Raw genomic sequence first — 24,457 nt, 5'->3', positions numbered from 1 at the left:
GTGAAGAAATGTTCATTGAAATGTCTGAGAGTGACAAAAACAACCAATTCAAATAATCATGTCTTTGACTACCATGTCTGAGTATAGCAATCGAAAAACTGGACAGTTTTATATCCTTAAATTATGAATATTTAGCTTAATATTATATAATACGTAAAGCTAATATGCTTCCTTTGAAGAAAAAAATAATAAAAGAAGCAATGTTTGTATTCATCCTTGTAAACATGGCGTTACTTCGGTAAACACATGGATGATCGTGAACGCGTCTCTTGTCTTATTTTTTTATAGCAAGCTTCCTAACAATCCTTGTTTCTGCGTTTGTCGACTTTGTTGATATTCTTTAGTTGAATTATTTGTAATGGTGGCAGGGGCGTACGTAGCCTATAGGCCTGCAGTCACTGGACTGCAAAAAAATTTGGCGATCTTATTTGCATACAAGGGAAAAAAATCAAATGTTTACTCGTTCATTTTTATGTACGTAGTTTTATATATATGAGGATAAAAACTATAATTTTCTTAATCATGGTAGTCTACATATGATTTCCAAACATATTGTTATGTCGTTCTGTGCCATGCGACGACTGAAGTCCTATTTGATAACGTACCGTTCATTCGTTTCAAGTCCGCGAGAAACCAACATTAACAATCATACTTTTGCTACTATATTGCCTTCGATTTCTTCATCTTTAGACATGGCTCCTTTCTTTATTTTCGGCTTTTAATTTTCTTTCGAAGATTTTCTATATGTCATCGCAACAAAACAGTGTTAAACGGTTTCGTCGTGTTTTAACCAGTTTCTTGGAGGCGAAATTCGACAGCGGTCTCAGGGAAAATTGTAGATTCTTTGATTCAAGCAATCCATGACTATAATAGAGTTTCTCAAATTGTTTTTCCACTTCTTAGTTGTTTGGAAGTTCGTTTTTTTTTCTCAAGTGGAGGCGTCAACAAAGCGTGGTTACATAGCTTGCGCGGGCAGGCGGGCGAGCGGGCAGGCAGAACCACAGGGCTCCCGCGCGATGACCAAAAAAACTCAGTCGCATAGTTATATACCATTCCTCTATACCTATGGGGCTCCGCGCGTGGCCTACGTCCGCGCTGGCTCCGCTAAAATCCTGCGTACGCCCCTGGGTGGTACCTTTAGTTCGCTTTTGATAAGATTTGTATACCCATCGTGAGGCCGAAGCAATCGTGTGTGAGTTTTGATCCTGTGACTTTGTTTGTATCCAGTGCACCTCGGTCAAAATCTGTCAGAAACGATCTTGGTACGAAAATGTCGTTTTGGCGATGACGACGACGAAAAGAATGCCCAAATTATGACTTCGGGGTTCCACAGGAATCCCTCGTAATTAATATCATTCGTTCCTTATCGAAGGGTACATTACTGAATAGGCCTAGAACACTGCTCAATTGTTAAGACATCACGCTGTTACGAACGGAAAAGGGATCCCCGGCGAAAAATACACAAAAAATTGTCTAAAAGTAACATCGTTATTACGGACTCTCGCTATCACGAACAGAAAAGGGATCCCCGGCGAAAAATATTAAGAAAAGTATAAAAGTAATCCTCCCGCTGTTGATTGACGTTACCTTGTAAATGCTGTTAGGCAGTAAGTTGCGCATGTTGCATCGATTAACCTCAAATCTGTGTTCAATAGTGGCGTCAGTCAAGGTGGTCTTGCTGTAGCTGTGGGACAGACAGAGATCTCTTAATTCACACGCGCGTCGCCTTGGCATAGTGGAAACTATTTCCCATACCATGGACAAGTATTCGTAAACTATTCGAAATCCTATTTATGGTGTTTGTCCAAGAAATTGGGCTCTGGGTAAGTTCCCTCCATGGGTGAAGCAGGGGGAGGTGCTCTGGATATTTTCGGGCATTGCACATTCTCGGTGTTTTTTTTAAACTAGCATTATTTAAGTAACGCTAGCACCCAACTGTTTCATTAGCTTGTACATAATAAGATAATGATCACTGCCACCCGACCAATCAGCGCCCTCCATTTGACCCCCCTAAATCTCATAGTAATTAAGGTGTCAAGCGGCGAGGGCATTGAACAATCGGGAATTAGTGGGGAATGTAGCTAGTAATTAGTGGTTATCTACTTAGTGATTAGCATTCCCCAAATTGCAACTTTGTTTTCATTGTTTTCTTGGAGGAAAACAATAAAAACAAAGTTACATCTTAGGAAATACTAATCAATAAGTAGATGACTACTAAAATCTTACTAACTACAATCCTCATTGAAATGTCCCTGTTATTCAAAATCCTCAACTGCTCACATCCTAGAGAGAAAAAAAAAATATAGTATCTATCTATATCTATATATATATATATATATATATATATATATATATATATATATATATATATATATATATATATATATATATATAGTATACTATCTACTAGTATCTAAGTTATTCACAAATATTTTAACATAGCTCAGCGATGGAAGCAAAGAGATAACACCTGAAGACCTCGGTTTATCCTTTTCTTCTCGAGTCTGCAGAGCGTGTTTTTCTTTGCTTACTTTCTTTCGCCGAATATTTTTTTAAACCGCGCGCTTTCTTTTTCGGGGACGGAAAAATCAAGCGCTCCTGGTTCGAGTCTTGCAGCGATGACTAGAATTTCAACAGAGAGAAACATCTAGTTTTATTCGCAGACAATTTGACCTGTCAGTATTGCCTAATGATGTTGATAACTTGTTGATGCCAGTGACATCTAGTATGAAAGCATTTCGAAATATCTCGTGGCAGTGTTAATTTCCTGCGCACTCGCAGCTTTTTGTTAATTCGTGCCCCAAGTCCCATAGAACACTCGCGTCCATTATCTAACCCTTACTTAGTCCCATAATACTTTAAGGTTAATGAAGGCGTGAAACAAGAAACGAGATTTGGGTTAATTGGAATGGAATTTAAACTTTCAGGAACGGAAACGGGATTCGGTGTTAACCATTTACAGGGAAGACGGGATTGTGGGATAAAAACGACACAGAAAACGGGATTTCGACCCCCAACGGATTCTGTATTTTTGGATGTCAGAGTATGACTCTGGCTGGTTATAGTCCCTGCTATATTACAGGGAGTAGTACCTGAAGTCCATGAACTTGACGTCGGCGATCTCGAGTTGGCCATCCTCCTGGTTAAGCTGCCAGGACACGTGGTTAAAGTGGGCCTCAGCCAACTGCTTTGGCTCTGCTGAAGGCGCTGAGGGAGGAAAAAATATGCCCATTTATTTTTAAGTACTTCTTTTTTTTGTGACGGGTCGTTGAAGAGATACAAGCAACATTCAAGCAATGTTGCTTAAATAGTCGATACCAGTCTTTTCTTTGTAAAGATTTCGAAAGTTCCTATGAAAGAAGATAATGAAAACCCCAGAAAATGAATCTCAAAGTTCTCTTATGCTGCACAAAAATATTCTTGCTGTAGCGAATAAGTCGTCACACAACAAGCAGGCATCAACAAGCATACGGCTTCCACCTTAGCGACGTACCTTTCTCTGGTGTGGGTTTGTTGAGATTCAACTGAAAATCCTTGTATGCACTGAAAGACAAAGATAATGCAAAACTCTACTTGCCAACAATGTTATTTTTCAAACTACGACATAAAGTCACGAATATATAAAAAGTAGTATAATTTTTCATATTCAGAAAGTTTTAATTTATTTGAAATTGGATGGAATTAAAAAGCTGCTAAGTATAAAGGCCCCTCTGTGACACATCCGCTGGTGAAACAAATCTATAATCTTTACCAGGTCTGTTACCAAGGGGTGTTCAAGAGCAGGAAAATATAGTCATTACCAGACCAGAGTCATACGACCATCAAGGAGAATGTATCTATCAGACCAGAGTCATACGACCATCAAGGAGAATGTATCTATCAGACCAGAGTAATACCACCATCAAGGAGAATGTATCTATCAGACCACAGTAATACCACCATCAAGGAGAATGTATCTATCAGACCACAGTAATACGACCATCAAAGAGAATGTATCTATCAGACCACAGTAATACGACCATCAAGGAGAATGTATCTATCAGACCACAGTAATACGACCATCAAGGAGAATGTATCTATCAGACCACAGTAATACGACCATCAAGGAGAATGTATCTATCAGACCACAGTAATACCACTATCAAGGAGAATGTATCTATCAGACCACAGTAATACCACCATCAAGGAGAATGTATCTATCAGACCACAGTAACACCACCATCAAGGAGAATGTATCTATCAGACCACAGTAATACGACCATCAAGGAGAATGTATCTATCAGACCACAGTAATACCACCATCAAGGAGAATGTATCTATCAGACCACAGTAATACCACCATCAAGGAGAATGTATCTATCAGACCACAGTAATACGACCATCAAAGAGAATGTATCTATCAGACCACAGTAATACGACCATCAAGGAGAATGTATCTATCAGACCACAGTAGTACGACCATCAAGGAGAATGTATCTATCAGACCACAGTAATACGACCATCAAGGAAAATGTATCTATCAGACCACAGTAGTACGACCATCAAGGAGAATGTATCTATCAGATCACAGTAATACCACCATCAAGGAGAATGTATCTATCAGACCACAGTAATACCACCATCAAGGAGAATGTATCTATCAGACCACAGTAATACGACCATCAAGGAGAATGTATCTATCAGACCACAGTAATACCACCATCAAGGAGAATGTATCTATCAGACCACAGTAATACCACCATAAAGGAGAATGTATCTATCAGACCACAGTAATACCACCATCAAGGAGAATGTATCTATCAGACCACAGTAGTACCACCATCAAGGAGAATGTATCTATCAGACCACAGTAGTACCACCATCAAGGAGAATGTATCTATCAGACCACAGTAATACCACCATCAAGGAGAATGTATCTATCAGGCCACAGTAATACGACCATCAAGGAGAATGTATCTATCAGACCACAGTAATACCACCATCAAGGAGAATGTATCTATCAGACCACAGTAATACCACCATCAAGGAGAATGTATCTTACCTAATTATCAGCTTGAGCTCTGAGCTTGACGAATTCAGCAACTCCTTCTTATGAGCAATTTCTCGCTCCAACATAACAACAGCTTCTGTCAAACTTTAAAAATATAACAGATAACACATGCTTCTTGTTATGAAAACCGTGTTGTTTTTTTCAGCTTGCCCGATCAATTCGTTAATTCCCTTATTTGGAAGTTCGGTTCAATCATTTTGTTCCCCTATTTATTGCGCTAGGACTATGTGATTCGATAACTTCCACACAGACTTGAAGGAATTCGTGTGAATAACTACGTTTTTGCTGGCACAGGTCCTACTATAGATCATCAGAGTTTTCCCACTCGCTCACCCCAGGCTCTTACAGAAACGCGGCACATGAGTGCCTCAGTAACAATAGACTTGGGAATAGATTTGGCACAGAGGCTGAGGGGGGGGGGGGGGGGGAGGCAATCCTAGCTACAGTCCTGGTATGCAAGGCTACCTTAAGGTGGTAATAATATGATGATATCTTACTCTTGGCTGTCCAGTCTGTCCTTCCTGATCAGGTTAACCTCGTAGAGCTCTCGTTGCAAGCTTCGCATCTCGGTCTGCCGAGACCTGTAAGGTATAACAACAAAAGTTCAGCGAAACACAAGCATGTGACCGAGACCTGTACAAAAACGAGGGCGAACGTTACTTTAAAACATTAGCATGGGACATAAACCTGTATACCATAACAGCACATTACAAACTCATATTCATCTGGAGGATCAAAGGTCATTTGGAAAATTTGGATGAATCGTGATGTTTTACGCTTTGTGAGCCCTCCAAAATAACGGAAAAACAACGATTAAAACAGTTTAATGGAGGCTAATAAAATACGCCGGAGAATAAGAGTTGATAAGTGCACAAGAGTGAGACAAGAATGGTTGTCTGTTAGGATGTTAAGGAGATGTGAAAGTGGGTGTTTGTTAGGATGTACAGGAGTCAGTGGTAAAAGTGGATGTGTATGTTGAGGTGCATATGAGTATGCCGTGAGTGCTTCTCTGTTAGGGTGCACAGGAGTGAGATGTGAGAATGGTTGTTGGTTAGTATGTATAGATGTGTTTGTGGTCGTTTGATAGGATGCACAGAGATGTTAAAATAGTTGTGCATGTTGAGGTACATAGGAGTATACTGTGAGTGGTTGTCTGATAGGCTGCACAGGAGTATATGATGTGAAAGTGGTTGCTTCAAGATGTGATTTTGGGCAGAATAAGAGGTATACCTGACGGCGTTTTGGAGGAGTAATATCTGTCCGCGCTGATCCTCAGATGCAGACAGCTGCAGATGGAATCTCATCCGCTGAAGCTTCTCAATCGCTTCCTGGGGCATGAGTGTGAAGGAAGGCAGAGTTTTGAGTCACTTGTAATAATGATAATGTTGATGATGATGTTGATGACGTTGGGAACCATGATGATGATGATGATGATGATGATGATGATGATGATATGATGATGATGATGATGATGATGATGATGATGATGATGATATGATGATGATGATGATGATGATGATGATGATGATGATGATGATGATGATGTTGATGTTGATGGTGATGATGATGATGATGATGATGATGATGATGATGATGATGATGATGATGATGATGATGATGATGATCGACAGAACAAAAAAATGGCACGTTTTCCCAAAATAAGGTCTGGTTAATTTCGGTAAGCTTTAATGTTTGCATAGAGGTTCCTTATGTTATGTACAACCAACATATAGAAAAGTATTTTTTTCTAATGGATTCGTCTTCGAGAAATGAGGCTTGAAGTACACTTTTCAAATGTTCAAAGTATGAATTCTCTTCGTTTTTAGGGAGAAGTCGGGCTCTGATCAGAAATAAAGCCATCTTTCCTCACTAATATCTAAATTTCATATCTTCTAAATTTCTTTAAAATTTGGAATTAAGCTTTTGGTCAGAGGAACTCTTTGTATGCGGAATCTTGAGCTTATGTATTAAAAATTGGAAAATTTCATGCCATTTTTTTCATCTGTCGTGAAAATCCCAATAATGATATGGCTGCTTTTGAGTAACTGCATAGATGCTAATGTCTAATGTCTGATACCGATTTACAATCCTTACCTTTTTCTTTGGTTCTGTGTACAGAACGACGTTGTTGACGATGTCTAGAAGCATAGCGTACTGGGACTAAAATGCAATAAACAGGCACTTGATGTATTCTTGACAGAACTTCACACAGAAAAGTTATCAACGACAACCAGCTCATCACGAAACATGTTCTCGTGTCGCTTGTGCATACAAAGCTTTGAGTGAAGTTTACAATTTATGATGTTTATAGTCAAACGTAAGAACACAAAGGCGCATCAAGTACTTCGTTATTCCTACATTGTAAATAAAAACCGCAGCCACATTGGAGGAGCTAGTGCTACAACGGAAAAAGGTAAACATTTGTACGGGATAAGAAGTTCTCACCGAGTTGGTGGAGATCCCGTAAACATTTGTACGGGATAAGAAGTTCTCACCGAGTTGGTGGAGATCCCGTAAACATTTGTACGGAATAAGAAGTTCTCACCGAGTTGGTGGAGATCTCTAGCAGCTTGTGCCTTATAGTGAACGTGTTGATCATCTGTTGTCTGCCGACTCGTAGATGGCTATTCGCAGGTGAAGGTGGCTGTCAAACAACAAGACACACTCGTTAACTATAACGAGTTTAACTCACCCAATAGGCCATTTCAGCTATAAGCTTGCGCGCACCTCAACAGAAACCTACTAAGCTACCAAAATGCAGCGCGCATCTTTTAAGCTTGCACCAAACGAAACGTGCGCTGCATGACGGTAGTCGAGGAAGGTTTCCATGTCGAGTGCGCGCACATACTTATAGTTTGAATGGCCTATGTATTGTAATATATTGCCCTTAATAACAAGTCTCAGTAAAAACTAGTTACTTTTTGAAATAAATTTGCATTTGAGCATCACAGGGTACTTTTCCTATCCGTGATAACACACCCCTCCACGTATAATGACATCAAGTGTGACCCTTACATACCACGTGACTAGTGGCCATTTCCCTTGCTAGTGGGTCCAGGTCGGTGCTAAAATTGACGTAGTAGAAGTCGCACCCGCAGCGAGCCACGATACGCTGCAGCTGTGGAACCTCCTGACCCGCGCCAGCAGTAGCCCCGCCCACGACAGCGGTTATCACACCGCCGACAGCTTCACCTGAGCCCACGATGTCAGCTAGGTCAGCAATTCCGAACCCAGTCTTCTGTGGCTGGCGGCCAGTGATGACCGTTGTGTCCAACCAGGGGATTGAGTCGAGACTGACTGTATCACCAGTACTCACAGTCGCGAAATACTAAGAAAGACAAAATGCCAAGTCATTTTTAAGCGTAGCTTAAAATAACATCAACATTTAAACTTAACCAATCAACGCTTCATCCTTACTAAAAAAGGATTTAATACTCACTGAGCTGTTGTTGTCTTTACAAACTGGATAAAACTCTACCTTCCAATAACCGATTCTACCCGTCATAGTACACCCACCCTAGTTCTTTCCATTTATCACCCGCAAACTTTTGACACTTCTTGGACTTAGCATCTAGTAAATGTGCCAAAGAAACTCTTGGAGTCTCGTACAGAGTAAAAGTGATATCAAGACTGTAAACCTCAACACCCTCAACATTGGACTTCTTTCCTAAAGTTAGCTAGCCTTGGAACAAACAGAAAACTTTTCACTTCTTCTAATACATGTGCCAAAGAAATCTCTTGGAGTCTCGTTCAAAGTAAAAGCGATGAACAGACTGTACACCTCAAGAGCCATACCCTCAACATTGGCCTTCTTTCTAAAGGTTTGCTAGCCTTGGGACGAACCTGTACATTCTCCACTGTCCCGGCCCATGTTTTCTTGTTGAAGAGCTCGCCTTTGTCCCAGACTGGCTTGTGAAGCCTGCTGAGTACCGTGGTGCTGCCGGCAGTGACAAGGACGCATCCCCTCGTCTCGATACCCTTGAGAAGGATCTGCGAGTTCACCAGCTTGACTACGGAAAGAGCAAGAAGTGAGAAGTCTGGAATTGCACGCGGTGGATGCCAGAAATAGATACAACCGCTCGTAGCTTCAAAAACTCACTATTAGGAATGCGGCAACACGGCGACGGTAGAAAACAATGGCATTGATTTGAGAATTCAAAAGTCGCACGTGAAATGCGTTCTGTCTGATATACTTCAAACCGTTCTCCGCCGAACCACGACGTGAAATTCCAAGTTTTACTTTCTAGCGAGGACGGTTGGAGTATAAAATCATCACCTTTCCGTTTCGCTATTGTAAAATGTCGCCATTGTCGCATCTTTAAGTCCCTATTTCCTTTGGCTCTGCACCATTATTTCGCAGTCAAGAGACTGCAACTTTACAGTTAGAGAAAATACTGCACTAGGTTTTTTAAATGTAGTTCGGTTTTGATAACTAGAAAAGTTCGTTCAGTTTTCCACTACTAAGAATAACAATTTTACGGAATGAAGATAGAACATACTGTGCCAGGAATGTGCAATGACGTCATCAGTATTACACATGGCCACGCCCTGCAGGGGGATCTCCTTCTGCTCCACTTTGTCACTCCCCTGAAAGAGAAACGAACTTTTAATTTATACTACCCCGATGCGCCACAGGGCCAAACACATTATTCAATCATCTTTCTCACACTTCAATATCAAAATCAAAATCACAATGAAATCATATCAGAGAAAAAGTATACTAGATTAACAGATTTGGCTATCTTTGCTAAAACAAGAGTTGTTCATCGGTCGTCGTTGCTGGTTCAGTTTTGTATGTACTTTTTCTCTAGTGATTTGAAGACTGGCGCTCGCGCTCCAGTTGCTCTAATCTGGAGATGCCAAACCTATAGATTAGCGTACTAACGGCTTTGGTTAAGAAATCCTACATACCTCCTCAGTGTAAGCCGTGAACTTGGTGTCTCTCTCGCTTACAAGTTTCTGTAAAAGAGACACCGATCGAGACTTGCCAGACCTGGAATGGACCGAGCCGGACTCTGCTGGCGAATCCTGAACATCAAAACAGCATGAGACACCGATAAATTCTGAACATCAAAACAGCAAGAGACACAGAAAAATGTGCTGATTGTCAGGGAGTGCCTGCTGGACGATAGATGGTACTGTATGGGATCTTCTCTGGACCTAAGGTTTGAGCGACGTCACATTACAACTCGGGTACCACAGGGTACCCGAGTTTAAAGGGTACCCGTATAGCACGCTATTGACGTCACTGCTATTGACGTCACTGCACTTTTTACTCTGATATATACCTGTGAATTCTTCTTCTGTTCTACAATAGTGACTTTCAGAGCATCTGCCGACAGGTTCTTCTTCAATATCTGAAACAAGACGAGACAAAGCTAGAAACTTAAGATAACAATGATAGAAACGTAGATGAAGACGGCAAAGAACAGTGAAATTAGATCGAGTCAACGGTTGCACGTGAAATTGAGATCCGCCTGATGATACATCTCGTTTTCGTTTTCCAAGACGTACAAATAGAAGACGCGGATATTCATATATTTAGTCAATAGAAGCCACATTTCCATTTAGCCGGGAAGGATTTTCTCAAGTTGCACTCGCTTGAGTCTTCGATGATTTTTTTTTTTTAGTTTTTTTTTTCTATAATACTCATCGGGCATTGGAATTGTGGTGGAACAAGCAAAAATTTATATTTATTGAACTTATATTCTTTAAGCGCTGCCTGCAAGGTGCAACTTCTTGAGCTTGCATTTACATTATACATGTAAATGTTAAAATGGAATTGTCACCAGTTTCTGGTGACAATGGAAACCTCACCTCAACCGACTAGAGACAAAATAATCTATTAGGATCCGCGCTATTTAACAGGCCATCCGCTCTAAATTATCAGATACATCCTCAAAGAAACTTCCAATAGACACCCTGCTTTTACAATTTGGAAAAAAAAACGTTTTCCGTTAAAAATCATCGGAGATTGTTACGTAATCGACTGGAAGTAAACTGGTGACAATGCAGCTCTTAGCGCTCATTCCTGTAGAGTTAACATACCTCAGCATTTGTGTAAGCTTCAAATAAGCCAAACAAGATTTGCCGACTTGTTTGGGACCAGGCACCTTTGAGGCCGTGACAAACCAAGCGGTGTCCATAGATCTGCGACAAACGTTACATGCATTAGAGATGTGTCACGAGATATACGCGCATATTTCTATCAGTTTGAATGTGCTATGGTACACACCAATCTCTAATAAGGTTGCATTGTGATATAAGCCATTTGGAATCACGGGTGGCCCAGTGTGTTAGCGCGTCAGCGTATGGGGCCTCTCACCTCTGCTGAAACGGGTTAGATTCCCGGTCGAGACATGGATAGTACCTTTCTGTTTCTCAGCCCTGAATTTGACTTGTTGAACGTATGTGAGCTTACAAGAAGCTTGTGTTTCTCAATTCTCCAGGAATTGACGTTCTTAATACAATAATAGGATTTTAAATGTGAAGTGCTTAGAACATGGTTTGTATAAGCGCTTGTGCGCAAGTGTAAATACTAGGTTCCAAAGATGTTTCGCGAGTTTTAATTCATTCCCTCATATTCACATACACATAGCACTTTATTTTCACAGCGTTATATTTAAAAATGCTTGATAGATGTTGAGTGTGTCAGAACAGGAAACAATATCAATAACTTGACACGAAGACACGCTCCTTGCTCTTGACTATGACACCCGTGTAAATAATGGCATATGAAATCAAACAACAGCTTCCAGTAAATCTTACAAACAACGTTCTTTAGATATACCTGCTGTTCGTTCTGATCCTCTGCATTTTTCTTAGGGTTCTTTGTCGTGTCCTGGCGAGAATACTCCAGTCTAAGGGCACATGCAAAGAGAACAAGTCATAAGCTATGCCTTCTTCGTTACAGACAATTGAAAAAACCCAGATCTTCACCTTTCTGCTGTAAGGAAGTAGTACTTGGTAGGCTCTAGATCAATAGAACTGACCTGAAAAAAAACCCGGATATTTTCTATATTCAGTATATTCGCAAATGGACCTGGGGCTGTAGTGAACAATCGATGGTTTTACGAAAATAATGGTGAAGATTAAAATGATGATCTTCAGGATGTTAATCATGCTGTTTATCATTGTAATGGTGATGAATATAAAGATGATGATATCTGTGGTGATAATGATGATGATGATGATAATGTTGATGATGGTGATGATGATGATGATGACGATGATGATGACAATGGCGATGATGACAATATAATGACGACGATGACGCACCTCGGAAGCCTCCTCGCCCTCCTCCTGGCCATCTGGCTGCTCCACGCCGTACACATGACTAGTGACGTCACTCATATCGATGTGTAGCTTGGTAGCTGTCCAATCAGCAGCCTGTCTCCTAGTAAGACCATCATCCAAGGGGTGGAGGTGCAGCCGGTACTGCGTGTGAAGCGAGCCCTGGCCGCATGACAGTGACACGCCCCTCTGCTGCGTGAACGAGCCCCAGTACCACACGGAGAGGGCGGGAAAACGCAACGAAAGGGAAACTTTCCTAAGATAACAAAGATGCAAATATGGTCTAAATGATATGGAAACTTTCCTTGTAAAAAAAAGGCTGCATATGTTGTTTGTGTTGTTTGTAACCCGGTTACAAAGGTCAAAGGTGAAAGATGAAGATTGATTGGTGGCTTCGAGTACTAACATTAGACGGATCACACAAATATTCTGGTTCGAGATCTCGACTGCCTAGAGGTTTTGATAACCTATTTGCGAGGTAAGTTAAAAGTGCGCAAAAATTCACATTTTAAAGTATAAGAGCAATCTTCATTTCTTCTTCATTTCGCATGAGGGGTCAGCGCTTTCTTTTTCTCGACATCTCCTCGTAGCACAAGTTGGAAACGATATAGAGATCAAGACATCGCTTGTGGTGTGACGTCACAATGACGGTCTCCCTCCAGGGGCTGAGCTCGTCTCAGACTCCATATCTCCTTAGACAGGAAACCCGATAATAGAGGCTGGGGCTAGAGCAAACACTTACTTATAGTGACGACCGAGACTCTGCTTCGACATCCGGGGTCGATTAAAATACAGGCCGCGTTTGATTGGACGATAAACGCTCTGGAATACTACAGCCTATGGAAAGAAAAGAGCAGACACAAAAGGCAGTGATGCGGGAAGAGAGAACCAGATATTTTAACACAACACGTGGGCACCTACTTCTACCTCCAATTACACATTGTTATTCAAGATTTAAACTTTGATCGTGAAATTCAATTAATAATTATAAACAAGGAGTGACACAAGGAGTAACAATAACGTTTGTTATTGTTAATAATTGAGAATAAAGTGGTTTATTCGCGAGAAAACTTCAAAATAACAATCTACGAATGAAGTCTGATATGTTATTGACGATATTCGATTGAAAATATCTTAGTTACTCGCTTGAATTAGCCGATGGAAATTCTTGAGTCACTCGGCATTGAACAAGAGCATAAAATGGTGGCCCGATTAGCCTACTTTAAAAGGATTTTGGGAGTAGAGTGTAGCACTTACCTGGTATTTCTTGAACCATCTAAATGTACTTGCGTAGAGGTACACTGTGGGCGGTCCTAGTCTGCCAGCGTTCTACAAAACACATACGCTGAGTGAAACAGCTGGCGTAGGATAGAAAAGCAACGGAGGGGGTGTTACCTCAGAAGGATCAATGGCCGTTTCGAGGGAAAGGTTAAGACTCAAGTTCTGGGACCTGAAGAGCGCGTAAGAGTCGTGTGCCTAGAAGGAAATCACAGCTTTAAATAGTTGTATAAAGATGCGGTTTGGGGCTGGTACAATTTTGGGATGTTAAAATGTAGATTAATTAAGTCTTTCAAACTCTGAAGAAAAAAATCCCAACCCGACCTAAACCTGGATTAAACACGGGATCTCTGGCTTAAAAAAACAAAGTTTGCATATTAGACTTTTTTCGCCATAAAAAAACTAAAAGTTCACAGTTACAGTTACTTGGTTTGGCGCCAATTCCGGTATTTTTTCGGGTGCGCAAGGCATGACGGTGTGGTGATCGTTTGGGTCCCCAGAGCATAACCACTTCATGTCGGCGCTAGAGGGTTAAAAGGAAAACGCCTGTTAATTGAATGCGGGTGAAGAATGGGCTGCCTGTGGTAAATTTACATTAAAGGCATGGGCTGCCTGTGGTCTACTCACCAGACTTTAAAGGCAGGAAGATGAAGGACACGTCGATCGTCGTACTTGGAGGCTGTGCGCGTCTGAAGGTCAAAATCCCCATCTATCACAAGACGACCTGAAGGTAAAACAAAGTATGCGTATAGACCTATTCCAAATAAGGTTACCGTATTTACTCGAATAAGCTCCTCCACTGAATAAGCGCCCCCCTTTGAACGAAAGATATTAATTAGCGCCTCCCCCGAATAAGCGCCCTATAAGTTTTTATGTGACTGAGGAAAATAAGTATTATACATGTGATTCTAAGAAAGCCCTGGGAATTTATTTTCTATAGCCACTGCTATCTATCACCCTTCATAATTACCAACCCACACCGCCCTCACCCGGCCACTACGTATTGGTAAGAATACACGATCTATGAGTAGTCATCAACCAATCATGACGCAGTACTATCCCCTCCCCTCCCCTCCCCATGACGCCAAAAAGGTCCATAATATGATACTGCGATGCAGCCATCTTGTGCCATAACTGCATACCATTGGTCCACAGAATATCGCAGTTCGTCCAGTCAACCTCGAGTCTCTCCGTGATGTCGTACGGATTGCGTGTGGCGCTGAAATACATGAGCCACTCTTTGACGACTAAGTGGAGTCGGCCGTGCATCAGGAGTCGTACCTGGAATACAACCCGGATTCGACTTGCGTGAAATAACTTTTTGAAGATTAAAATACCTTACCATTTTGCAAATATAATAAATACGTTCATTGAAGTTTAAACAATTCAAATGGATTCTTTTTGTTACTTTGCCTTTAAAATAAAACATTCGTTTCATAATTCCTCACCCTATCCTTAAGATGCTAATTGCGCCACCTGCTTCCATAAGGGTCTTGACTTGGGCGATTTTATATTTTGACAGAGATTTTCTGGCTGATTCGTAAGCGCATAATAAGTTCTTTTTGTTGATATTATTTTTCCGCCAAAAAACAAAGCGCGCGCCAGTTTACCACCCAAAGTCACGAGATTCTTCAGTGCAAGTCGTATTATCTTATCAAACCATGATAGAGACTGACCTTATCAAACCATGGTAGAGGCTTACTGGGGTCAGCACTTGCTTTACTGATGTTGTCTGTGAAAAAAGAACAAACAAATTAAAAGTGCAACCAGGCCAAAATCGGGAGAAAATAGAGAACATAATAGAGAGAACATATTCAATCGTAGGCTGTGGGGCAAAGCCGAGAAGTCAGAGACAGACAAAAATTTACAAATGGGTCTGAGCCATAGCCTTTTCGGCCTTTCATAGGGTCCATTTGCTGTGATAGTTTTGATTTGGAGTGACATGTACCAAGGCTAGCGTTAAACTATGATAGTAGTTGTGATGGCAGTGGGTTGGGTGGATTAGGAGTATGGTTCTTTGGCTGTGTGCGTGTGTGACACGTACCAAAGGCAAGCGTGACCATTGTTGTAGCAGGGTCCGTGTCCACGCCCCAGGCCATCTCCAGCGTGTCTACATCTGAAGAAAGCAAGTATACATGGGTATTTAGTCAGCGATAAGCGGGAATAAGAAGTGAGCAATTGTGATTGCATCCTAAGAATCTGGTCATTCTGTATTGAAGTGAGACGACACCTGTCTTGGTGTGCACATACCGAAGTCCAGATCGTAGTAAAACTTAAATGCTGTTAAACTTCGCTGAACTGTCATATGTCCCCAAGGCTTGTCAATCTCGATAATCGCCTCACGCTTAGCTATAGGAACAGAGAAGCAAGTAAGTACTGAGTAGTAGTTGTGTATAGTACCTGTTAAATAATAATAATCACTACTGCAACACGTGACCTACACATTTGTTTACCTTTTCTTTAACCCCAAGAGATTTCTCTCTCTAGAAAGAGTAAACTACGCGGAAATATTAAAAACTGATCAGATTACAAATAAATTAAAAAAGATAAAAAAAGTGTTACTGAAATTGTTCTTTTAAGCGAAGTTATCAAAACCTCGGTCTATCTTTTTTCGGGTTGGAGGGTGGGGGGAGGGGGTGGTGGAGGTTTCAGTACCGTTATTCCAATCCTCATATTTTCTATTGCAGTCTGTCGTACCTCTATCAGCAGCCGTTTGTTCTGCTCCCACCACCGTCCCACTCAGCTTGACACAGGTAGAAGAGAAGATGGGTCTCGGGTAGTCCCTCAGACGATACTGATCAGATCAAAGGTATGAGTCAATATGGCAATTATACCACCTATGGGCCTACCAAGTCCTTCAGACTTTATTAGAGACAAATAAAAGGTGTTAGAGTAGACGTGCATGCATGCCCTGGGCAATCGAATAGCGAGTGGACTAAACCCCTTCCCCTATATACGTTAATGGCCACAAATCAAAGGTGATAGTCTGAAGACAAGATGTGCCTGTCCTGGGCAATCGAAGCGAGTGGACTTAACCCTCTCTCATACACGTTACCGGCCACAAATCAAAGGTGATAGTCTCAAGACAAGATGCGCGAGACCTGAACAATCGAAGCGAGGGAGCTTAAACTCTCCCTTGTACGTTACTAGCCACAATCACAAATCAAAGATGTTAAATTTAAGAAAAGATGTGCGACCCACAAAGGCAATCGAAGCGAGTGAACTTTACCCCACATTATCGAAAAAGGTATTAAGGTAGGGGCGGATCCTGGATTTCTAAATGGGGGGTGGATGATCGCCGGATAGACGGTTTATAACTGATCCAGTGGTTATAAACGCTGAATTGGATTTGTCGCGTCAGCAAAGGCGAAGGAAAATGGACACTACCTTCCGTCCCTCAGACATTTATTTTTTCCCTGTATCCGCCCCAAGGAGTTTGTGATAGTTATATAACTTACGCAGTGAGATGTGAGGGTCCCCAGCACAGTGCGACACCATAACGTGCTAAACTCCAGCCCGCCGGATGGGTACGGGCTATTGAAAATAAAAATGGGGTTAGACATTGATGCCATGGTAATTTGCCGCTGCTTCTACTTCACTGCTTTATCAAGATACGTTTACAAGTGATATGATTGGTTCATTTAGACGTAGCGCTGTGATAGGATTGGTTCGTTTAGACGTGACGTGCAACGTTTTGGGTGTTTACTTGTTTCGACTGAGCATGTTCATCACGTTCACAGCCCTTCTTTTCTTGTGATATGATTGGTTCGTTTAGACGTGACGTGTGACGTTTTGGGTGTTTACTTGTTTCGACTGAGCATGTTCATCACGTGCACAGCCCTTCTTTTCTTGTGATATGATTGGTTCGTTTAGACGTGACGTGTGACGTTTTGGGTGTTTACTTGTTTCGACTGAGCATGTTCATCACGTGCACAGCCCTTCTTTTCTTGTGATATGATTGGTTCGTTTAGACGTGACGTGCGACGTTTTGGGTGTTTACTTGTTTCGACTGAGCATGTTCATCACGTGCACAGCCCTTCTTTTCTTGTGATATGATTGGTTCATTTAGACGTGACGTGCGACGTTTTGGGTGTTTACTTGTTGTGACTGACGGTGTTCGTCACGTGCACACCCTGTCCTTTGTGGGATATAATTGTTTTTTTTAGACTTGACATGCGACGTTTTGAGTTTTTACTTGTTGTGAGTGAGCGTGTTCGTTACGTGCCATCCCTTTCTTAGCAATGAAACGATTGGTTAATACACACGTGACGTGTGGTATTTTGGCTCTTTACCTGTTTTGATTGAGCGTGCTCATGGCGCAAACAGCCCTTTCTTTGCCGTGATATGATTGGTCCGCTAACACCTTCAAATCCAAGCCCCGGAATTCCCATCTCAGTAGGTTTTTTCGCATCGGTGTCTCCTCGTACAATGCCTGGCGAGATACAAAAAGAGTAACCAATGAGTTGGTGTGTTAGTTAATAAATGATAAAATAAGACTGTATGTAAAGGGCCGTAGCAGGGGGTGGGGCACTAGGGGTACGTGCCCCCCAATATTTTCAAAATTATCAGGAAATCACCAGTAGGGGCGTGGCTGTGCCCCCCCCCAATGTTTTCTTAATGTTCTCTTAATGTTATTTCGAGGCCTGCTACGGCCCTGATGTAAATCTGGCATGCTCACCTTAGACCGTTGTATGTAGATCTGAGCATTCTTCTCCTCAAGCTTGCTGTAAAGCTCGTCTTCCCTCTTAACTAATAAAATAGTTAAGTTAGGTTGTTGTTGTTGCTGATGTTGTCACATTTATCTGTGCTGTTTTTTTGTTGATGCTGCAGTTATCATCGCTGTTGCTGCGTTTAAAATAGTTTTGTTGTTGTTGTCAATGTTTTTATTTTAATTCCTATCAGCATTATTGTTATTCTTGCTGTTATTGTTGTTGTTGTTGCTGCTGAAATTGTTTTTTTGTTGTCATTGTTAATGACGTTATTGGTATTGTTACTGTTGTCGTTGTTGTTGTCGTTCCTGTAGGTTGGCGCTACCTGTGAGTAGATTCCCAGGAGTCTTTCTAATCTCGCTCAGTCGGGTTTCTAGTGTGGCCCTTCTCTCGCTCCAATGGCGTGCTTCATCCAACAACAGCTGTAGAAAGGAACAGAAACAGTGGAGTTAGTTTATGGGTAGCCTGTGGTTAAAAATATGTATTTTTTCATGCTTCCGGTTGACAAAATATTTGTTCGACCGTTGTTATCATCAGAATTATTTTCCGTAAATGATTACAAAATAAAGGTCCAATAAAATCTTTTAAAGTTGTCTTTGATGTCAATAAATCGTAAAAAAAATCGAATCTTACGGATTTCAAGGGAAAAAGAAAGGGGGAAAATCTATTAGATTTCGATTTATTTACGATTTATTGATTTCAAAGGCAACTTTAAGAGATTTCATTTGACCATTACTTTGTAATTATTTACGGGAAATAATTCTAATGATAACAACGGGAGAATGGTAAGCCTGGAGGGGGGGGGGGGGGGGGGGGGATATAAATGCGAAAGTCGAATGTGATATTCAAATGAGGCAGCGCACTGCGTAAAGGATGATGGTACGTGACAACAGTAAACAAAGATGGCCGCATAAAACGCAAGACGCGTCCGTATAAGAACTCGCAAAATACTGCACAAGTTCTACCTCTTCCCGCCATATTATCATGGCTAATACCTACAGACTCAGTTCATAATCTTATTTCGCAAGATCTAAGCTAGTTTCTGTGGCAATTTGGTGAAAGGATGCCGAAGAAAGCTGCAAAAGGAAAGAAGAAGAAAAAAAAGAGCAAGCCCATCGAGAATGTCAGTACGGAGCTTGGCAAAGTTCCAAACCGAATTATGGTGCAGCAAATGGCTTCTCCTACACTCAGCCCAGCGGCTAGCAGAGCTGGAACTGCCAGAGAGCGGGTAAAGTCCAAAAAGAAGAAATGAAACCGTTCTACAGTAAATGGACAATGGACTTCGCAGAGAACTCTTTTAAAAAGTTGTGGCTGTTTATGAAAAGAGCAACAAACGTGTCAAAGAGACGTGTTTAAAACATTTTACTTAAATTTAATGCAGAGGCTGCTTTAATTAGTTTATCGTGTGAATTTTGTTATCAAGAGATTGTGAAGAGTTGTGATTTAGAGAGTGTAAAAAGAGTTGATTAAGTTTTATCATCATAAAATATTATATTAAAAAAGCAAATTAATAATATTTGCAGAGTGCTAATATCAGTTGAAAATTAATATGTAAATTTTTATCTATATTCTACTGATTTAGACAAATTGTATGTTTATTACTTGAACACAGCCAAAAAGGTCAAATTTTACTGTAAATTTGTATTACAAAGAAATATTCTCCCCTAGGATGCCAATATCAAATTACCAGACAGATCCCAATGCAAACAACACGTGTGGTACATATCTTATCTAGGCAAATAAAATTTCCAAAGACCTGAGTTTTGTGTTTTTCATTTAGCTTGCAGAGGCCCTTCACGAAGCAGAAATGAGAAAGCAAAGGAGGTTTATGCAGGGCAAGGTTGGCGCGAGAGCATACCAGCATCTAACGCCACAAGAGATCAGAGACCTCAAGCTAGTTTTTGACACGTTTGATACTGACAAAAGCGGGTAAGCTGTCAATATGAGGTGCTATGGGAGTAGTTATAATTAGGATTGTGCCAATGAGTTGAGTTGATGCCTCGAAAGCATCAAATCTCTCCTTCAAACATTCTAGTAGAGGTGTAAAATAGGTTAGTGGATTGGTGGTTTTGTGTCTAAATAATACACAGATCAACTTTAAGAAAAAAATCAAGGAGATTCATGATATGAATGTGCTTGCAGGATCATAGATCTAGTGGTCTGTTCAAATTTTTTTTGAAAGAAATTACAAGAAGCTAGGGGGTTTGAGGACTCTCATTCACCCCCTATTACCAATATATAATAATGTCTTACAAGCAACTAGATTTATACTAATCAAGAGAGTATTTGTCAGTGAAATTGGAATCGTCACATAATTAATTTCAGCCTATACTTGTTGATTGCCTCAACATTATTATTTACTCAACAAGCATATGCTTCAAACAGCCCAATACTGTAAAACACTAAATTTCTACAAAACCTCTCTCAAAACCTCTCTCAAAACCTCTCTCAAAACCTCTCATTGTTTCCAGGTCTATAGATGGCAGAGAGCTGCGGAAGGCAATGCGCACACTTGGGTTCAAGATTTCCAAGGAAGGCATCGCTGGCATGATAGCTGACCTTGATGCAGATCAGTCTGGTCGTATTGAGTTTGACGAGTTCTTGGATTTTATTATTTCTAAGCAGAGTGACGGGCGTGATGTTCATGATGAAATAGTCCAGGTGAGAGTGTTTAGCCTGTGGGGGATTCAGGGGCAGGGGGTGGGGGGTTCGACTCTAAAGACTCTTTTCGTAAAGAGATGACATTAAACAGAGTATCTCTCCAGGCCTGTACCCAGGGTGGTGCAGGGGGTTCAAACGCACCCCCCACAACGACCGAAGGTCCACTTTTGGTTCTTAATAGACTTGCTATCTGTAGACAAAACTGTAAAGCACAAGCTAGATCTGTACCAGACCCGAAATGATCCCAGGACCTGAAACGATCCCAAGCCCCGAAATGATCCCCAAAAGTACCCCAACTGATCCTCGGACCCGAGACGATACCGAGGAGTCCCCAAAATCAACCCCAAGGAATTGCGGTAATGGACAAAGGGAAAGCAGAAGAAATACTTGCAATTCTTGAAGCATAATAAAGGTTAACAGCGACTAAATTACTAAACAACGACTAAATTACTAAACAACGTGACTTAAAAATATTAAATTCCAACACAATACTTCTATTTATTACATTGCCCGGCGTTAAACCCATAAACAGAGTCCAAAACAAATACACAACTTTAAATTGCTACTGAAAGGAATACAGCATAAACATAGCACAGCTTTGCTCAAATCAACCAAACTTTTGACCTTCCATCACACTCTTAACATTTTGCGGCTCCGACACATGACTCCGACACTATAAATCTCATTTCCTGTAAACATCACCCCTAAAAATTAATATTCATCTGACAACCAAACATGTATTTCACCACGAAATCCTTGTTCACACGAGTGAATATTTACTGACACATTTTAGGCAGCTGGTTTGGCCGAGAAGATGAAATGACAAAAGCACACTGAGTAATACACTCGAACAACCCTTCTACTACCGATGCAAAATATTAAGAGGATGTGAAAGCAATATTATGTGAGTTTTGAATTTCCTCATGTAGTCGTGCGTATACCCCGGCATGATCTCACGATATGATAGGTCTTTTATTCACCAAAAACAAACATGCCTAAAAAATAACTTTAAAACATTTCGCTTCCTATGTAAAGCAGCATGTCTCATCTGTAAAAACTTTCTTTTATGGCTTGTTATGTAAAAATGATTTATCCACGCCGGGCTCCTCAAATTACTATCACAGGAATTGTTAGTTGACCCCAATTTCTGACTCAACCACTGTATTTCCCCCGCAGTCATATATAAAAATCTTAATACTATAGTTTTAGTTAATGTAAATTTACTTTTAATAACACAAACAAAGCTAAATGTTTCATATGTTTTTAAAACTGAAAGCCAATCCTTACACATTCCTTTAGTTGTCCATTACTGTAATTCCTTGGGGTTTATTTCGGGGACTCTTGGGGATCGTTTCAGGTCCCGGGATCATTTGGGGTACTTTTGGGGATCGTTTCGGGTCCTGAGATCGTTTTGGGTCCTGTACAGATCACTCTTGTATGTAGCCAAATCTGACAATAAGCCTCCCGTTGTGATGCAAAGTGCAAAGTCATAAAATAATCCCTCTTTGTTCTTTCGGGGGTGGTCAGATTTTTATCAGAGTAACCCCCCCACGAAAAAAGTAGGTCCACTTTTTCGGATGCCACCCCCCCCCCAAAAAAAAAAAAAATCCTGGGAACGGGCCTGCTCTCATACCTTTCCCCTGTATGTTTAGCTAACAGCCTTATCTGTATTATTATTTGGTATTCTAGTAATATATTTGAAATTAGAAATTCAAAATTAACCTAATCATCTTCAAACTCAATTTAAGATTTATAAGTTAGCTAAACTCTCCAGCTTTTCTTCTACACTACATCTTGAATTAATGAAAATAAAAACTTTCTATTCTCTTTCAGGGGTTCAAGATGTTTGACACAGGTATGTACAGTAATGCCCTTATTTGATGCACGAGAAAACAAGATTGTTTGCACGTGTGATGAAGAGAGTTGGAGGATTCTAATTTTAAGGCACAATACACAAACTATGTACAAAATCTTCTCAGTTCTATTGAAGTGCATTGCCCTAACCCATGTTATTTGTACAGTGTAATATCAGCACAAAACTTATTAGAACTCTCTTTACATTTCTTTTTAGATCAATCAGGTCGAATCACTCTAGAGAACCTAAAGCAAGTGTCTCGCATGTGTGGTGTGAAGCTGAATGAGACTGAACTGAAAGAGATGATACTAGAAGCAGACAAGGATGGAGACAGCAGCATAGATCAGGATGAATTCATTAACATGATGCTGAAAACAAATCTGTTTCCTTGATGTATTAGTTCAGCTTTGTGGAAAAGGTGTAGGGTTGGGCGTCCTTTGTGCAAGGAGTGCCATTAGCACAGACAGGAAGGAGACATCCAATATTGGTAGGCTTTAAGATGCCACCATGTGACTGGTTCCTCTCTTGTACAGTATAACAAGAATTGAGCGGGACAGAAAGGAAAAATAGTACAGCAGAAAAAGTTTTATTGACCCAAACTGATCTTTTCTTGGAACAGTAAGACAGCACCTAGATGGGATAAGCACATGTTTCTGTAGCCTGTGTTACAGTTAAACTAAACTAGATTCAGTCCGTCTTTACCTAGTTTACTTTGGCTGTAACGTAGGCTAACGTTTTTGTTGAAACACACAGTTGTACATTGAATATCCATCTAACATAACTTACCACATAGTTGTCCCCTAGTTTTACTTCAAAAGGATCATCCTCCATCTCAAGAACAATATTCTTCATTAAAAAAAGAAAAAAAACTAATGTAAGATAAACATTTATAAAAATTATCCAGTGAGAGGATCTACTACAATTTTCTTTATTATTTCTGACAGGTCTAATGCAAGCTCAACATAAGTAGAAAATCAATCAACTGGTGATCCAAATTATCAGTAGATAATAAAATGTCGGATATGTCTGTTCTATTCTTAGTGCAGCATCATAAAGAAGATCAATTTTATACCTTAAGGCCCTAGAAGTAGATGTAAAGGAATGTCCTAAATGTATAGTTGTTATAAAAAATACATACAATGACCCCGAACATTCACTGCACACTGTTTAAAACAAGACTTGAAAATACCTGAAAAGGTACCTCACAAGAGTTGTTTAAATGTGAGTGGAGATGTGCATGCATTGGTTTCCTAATCCTTTGCTAAATTTACATTGGCTATTAGATTGTGCAAGTATGTTCTTGGACTGTCATGACGAGCCCATGATGGTCACAACTGTAATTGTAAGAATGGTTGCCAACAAAATATAAAGAGATGTGATCAATGCAGAATAAAACAAGCCAGAATGTATCTGTTGTCCATTCTCTATGATAAGGTGAGAAATTGTGGTAAAAAAGGATGCAAGAATTGAAGTTTTGATTGACACAAATTACGCGACTAAAAGTGATGCCACTGAAGCATTTCTGGTTGGATGGTGATGGTCATGTCAATCATATATTACTTGTAGTTCATTTGTTGTATTCCCTATACTGTCAAGGCTGCCATTATGGTA

General features: G+C 40.5%; 2 protein-coding genes across 3 annotated transcripts in view; one reads left to right on the top strand and one right to left on the bottom strand.

The window, feature by feature from the left end:
• LOC5513682 (protein KIAA0100) overlaps positions 1–24,457 on the bottom strand; it is a 59,238-nt gene that overhangs the window by 19,145 nt on the left and 15,636 nt on the right. The window contains exons 27-58 of the mRNA XM_048726196.1: positions 23,633–23,692; positions 18,656–18,752; positions 18,300–18,370; positions 17,914–18,053; positions 17,080–17,155; positions 16,319–16,415; positions 15,872–15,970; positions 15,666–15,737; positions 15,298–15,353; positions 14,764–14,902; positions 14,249–14,345; positions 14,048–14,144; positions 13,739–13,819; positions 13,601–13,672; positions 13,086–13,180; positions 12,329–12,599; positions 11,990–12,042; positions 11,841–11,910; positions 11,099–11,200; positions 10,339–10,407; positions 9,962–10,078; positions 9,550–9,637; positions 8,894–9,060; positions 8,070–8,378; positions 7,596–7,694; positions 7,145–7,210; positions 6,281–6,378; positions 5,548–5,631; positions 5,042–5,134; positions 3,494–3,543; positions 3,093–3,207; positions 1,588–1,684 (exon numbers count right to left, since the gene is read on the bottom strand). Of these exons, the coding sequence (XP_048582153.1) occupies positions 1,588–1,684; positions 3,093–3,207; positions 3,494–3,543; positions 5,042–5,134; positions 5,548–5,631; positions 6,281–6,378; positions 7,145–7,210; positions 7,596–7,694; positions 8,070–8,378; positions 8,894–9,060; positions 9,550–9,637; positions 9,962–10,078; positions 10,339–10,407; positions 11,099–11,200; positions 11,841–11,910; positions 11,990–12,042; positions 12,329–12,599; positions 13,086–13,180; positions 13,601–13,672; positions 13,739–13,819; positions 14,048–14,144; positions 14,249–14,345; positions 14,764–14,902; positions 15,298–15,353; positions 15,666–15,737; positions 15,872–15,970; positions 16,319–16,415; positions 17,080–17,155; positions 17,914–18,053; positions 18,300–18,370; positions 18,656–18,752; positions 23,633–23,692 (3,297 nt within the window). The remainder of the gene's footprint in view (positions 1–1,587; positions 1,685–3,092; positions 3,208–3,493; positions 3,544–5,041; positions 5,135–5,547; positions 5,632–6,280; positions 6,379–7,144; positions 7,211–7,595; positions 7,695–8,069; positions 8,379–8,893; positions 9,061–9,549; positions 9,638–9,961; positions 10,079–10,338; positions 10,408–11,098; positions 11,201–11,840; positions 11,911–11,989; positions 12,043–12,328; positions 12,600–13,085; positions 13,181–13,600; positions 13,673–13,738; positions 13,820–14,047; positions 14,145–14,248; positions 14,346–14,763; positions 14,903–15,297; positions 15,354–15,665; positions 15,738–15,871; positions 15,971–16,318; positions 16,416–17,079; positions 17,156–17,913; positions 18,054–18,299; positions 18,371–18,655; positions 18,753–23,632; positions 23,693–24,457) is intronic.
• Positions 19,178–24,255, top strand: LOC5513692 (caltractin). Of its 2 annotated transcripts, XM_001633872.3 has the most exons (6): positions 19,178–19,558; positions 20,111–20,259; positions 20,802–20,991; positions 22,825–22,846; positions 23,063–23,251; positions 23,451–24,255. In XM_001633872.3, the coding sequence occupies exons 1-5, from the start codon at positions 19,394–19,396 to the stop codon at positions 23,236–23,238; spliced, it is 702 nt and encodes a 233-aa protein (XP_001633922.2). In that variant the 5' UTR covers positions 19,178–19,393; the 3' UTR covers positions 23,239–23,251; positions 23,451–24,255. The 2 variants fall into 2 exon arrangements, with proteins under 2 accessions (XP_001633922.2, XP_032239164.1); XM_032383273.2 differs by having other exon boundaries at positions 23,063–24,255.

The sequence above is a fragment of the Nematostella vectensis genome, chromosome 4 (assembly GCF_932526225.1).
Source record: "Nematostella vectensis chromosome 4, jaNemVect1.1, whole genome shotgun sequence".
NCBI lineage: Eukaryota > Metazoa > Cnidaria > Anthozoa > Actiniaria > Edwardsiidae > Nematostella > Nematostella vectensis.
Note: the sequence above shows the minus strand (reverse complement) of the source record. Positions and strands in the feature narration are given on the sequence as shown.

Coding starts and splice junctions, on each gene's coding strand:
- LOC5513692 (XM_001633872.3), top strand. CDS start 19,394: ATGCCGAAGAAAGCTGCAAAAGGAAAGAAGAAGAAAAAAAAGAGCAAG. Junction 19,559..20,110: donor CTGGAACTGCCAGAGAGCGG/GTAAAGTCCAAA, acceptor TTTTTCATTTAG/CTTGCAGAGGCCCTTCACGA. Junction 20,260..20,801: donor TTTGATACTGACAAAAGCGG/GTAAGCTGTCAA, acceptor CATTGTTTCCAG/GTCTATAGATGGCAGAGAGC.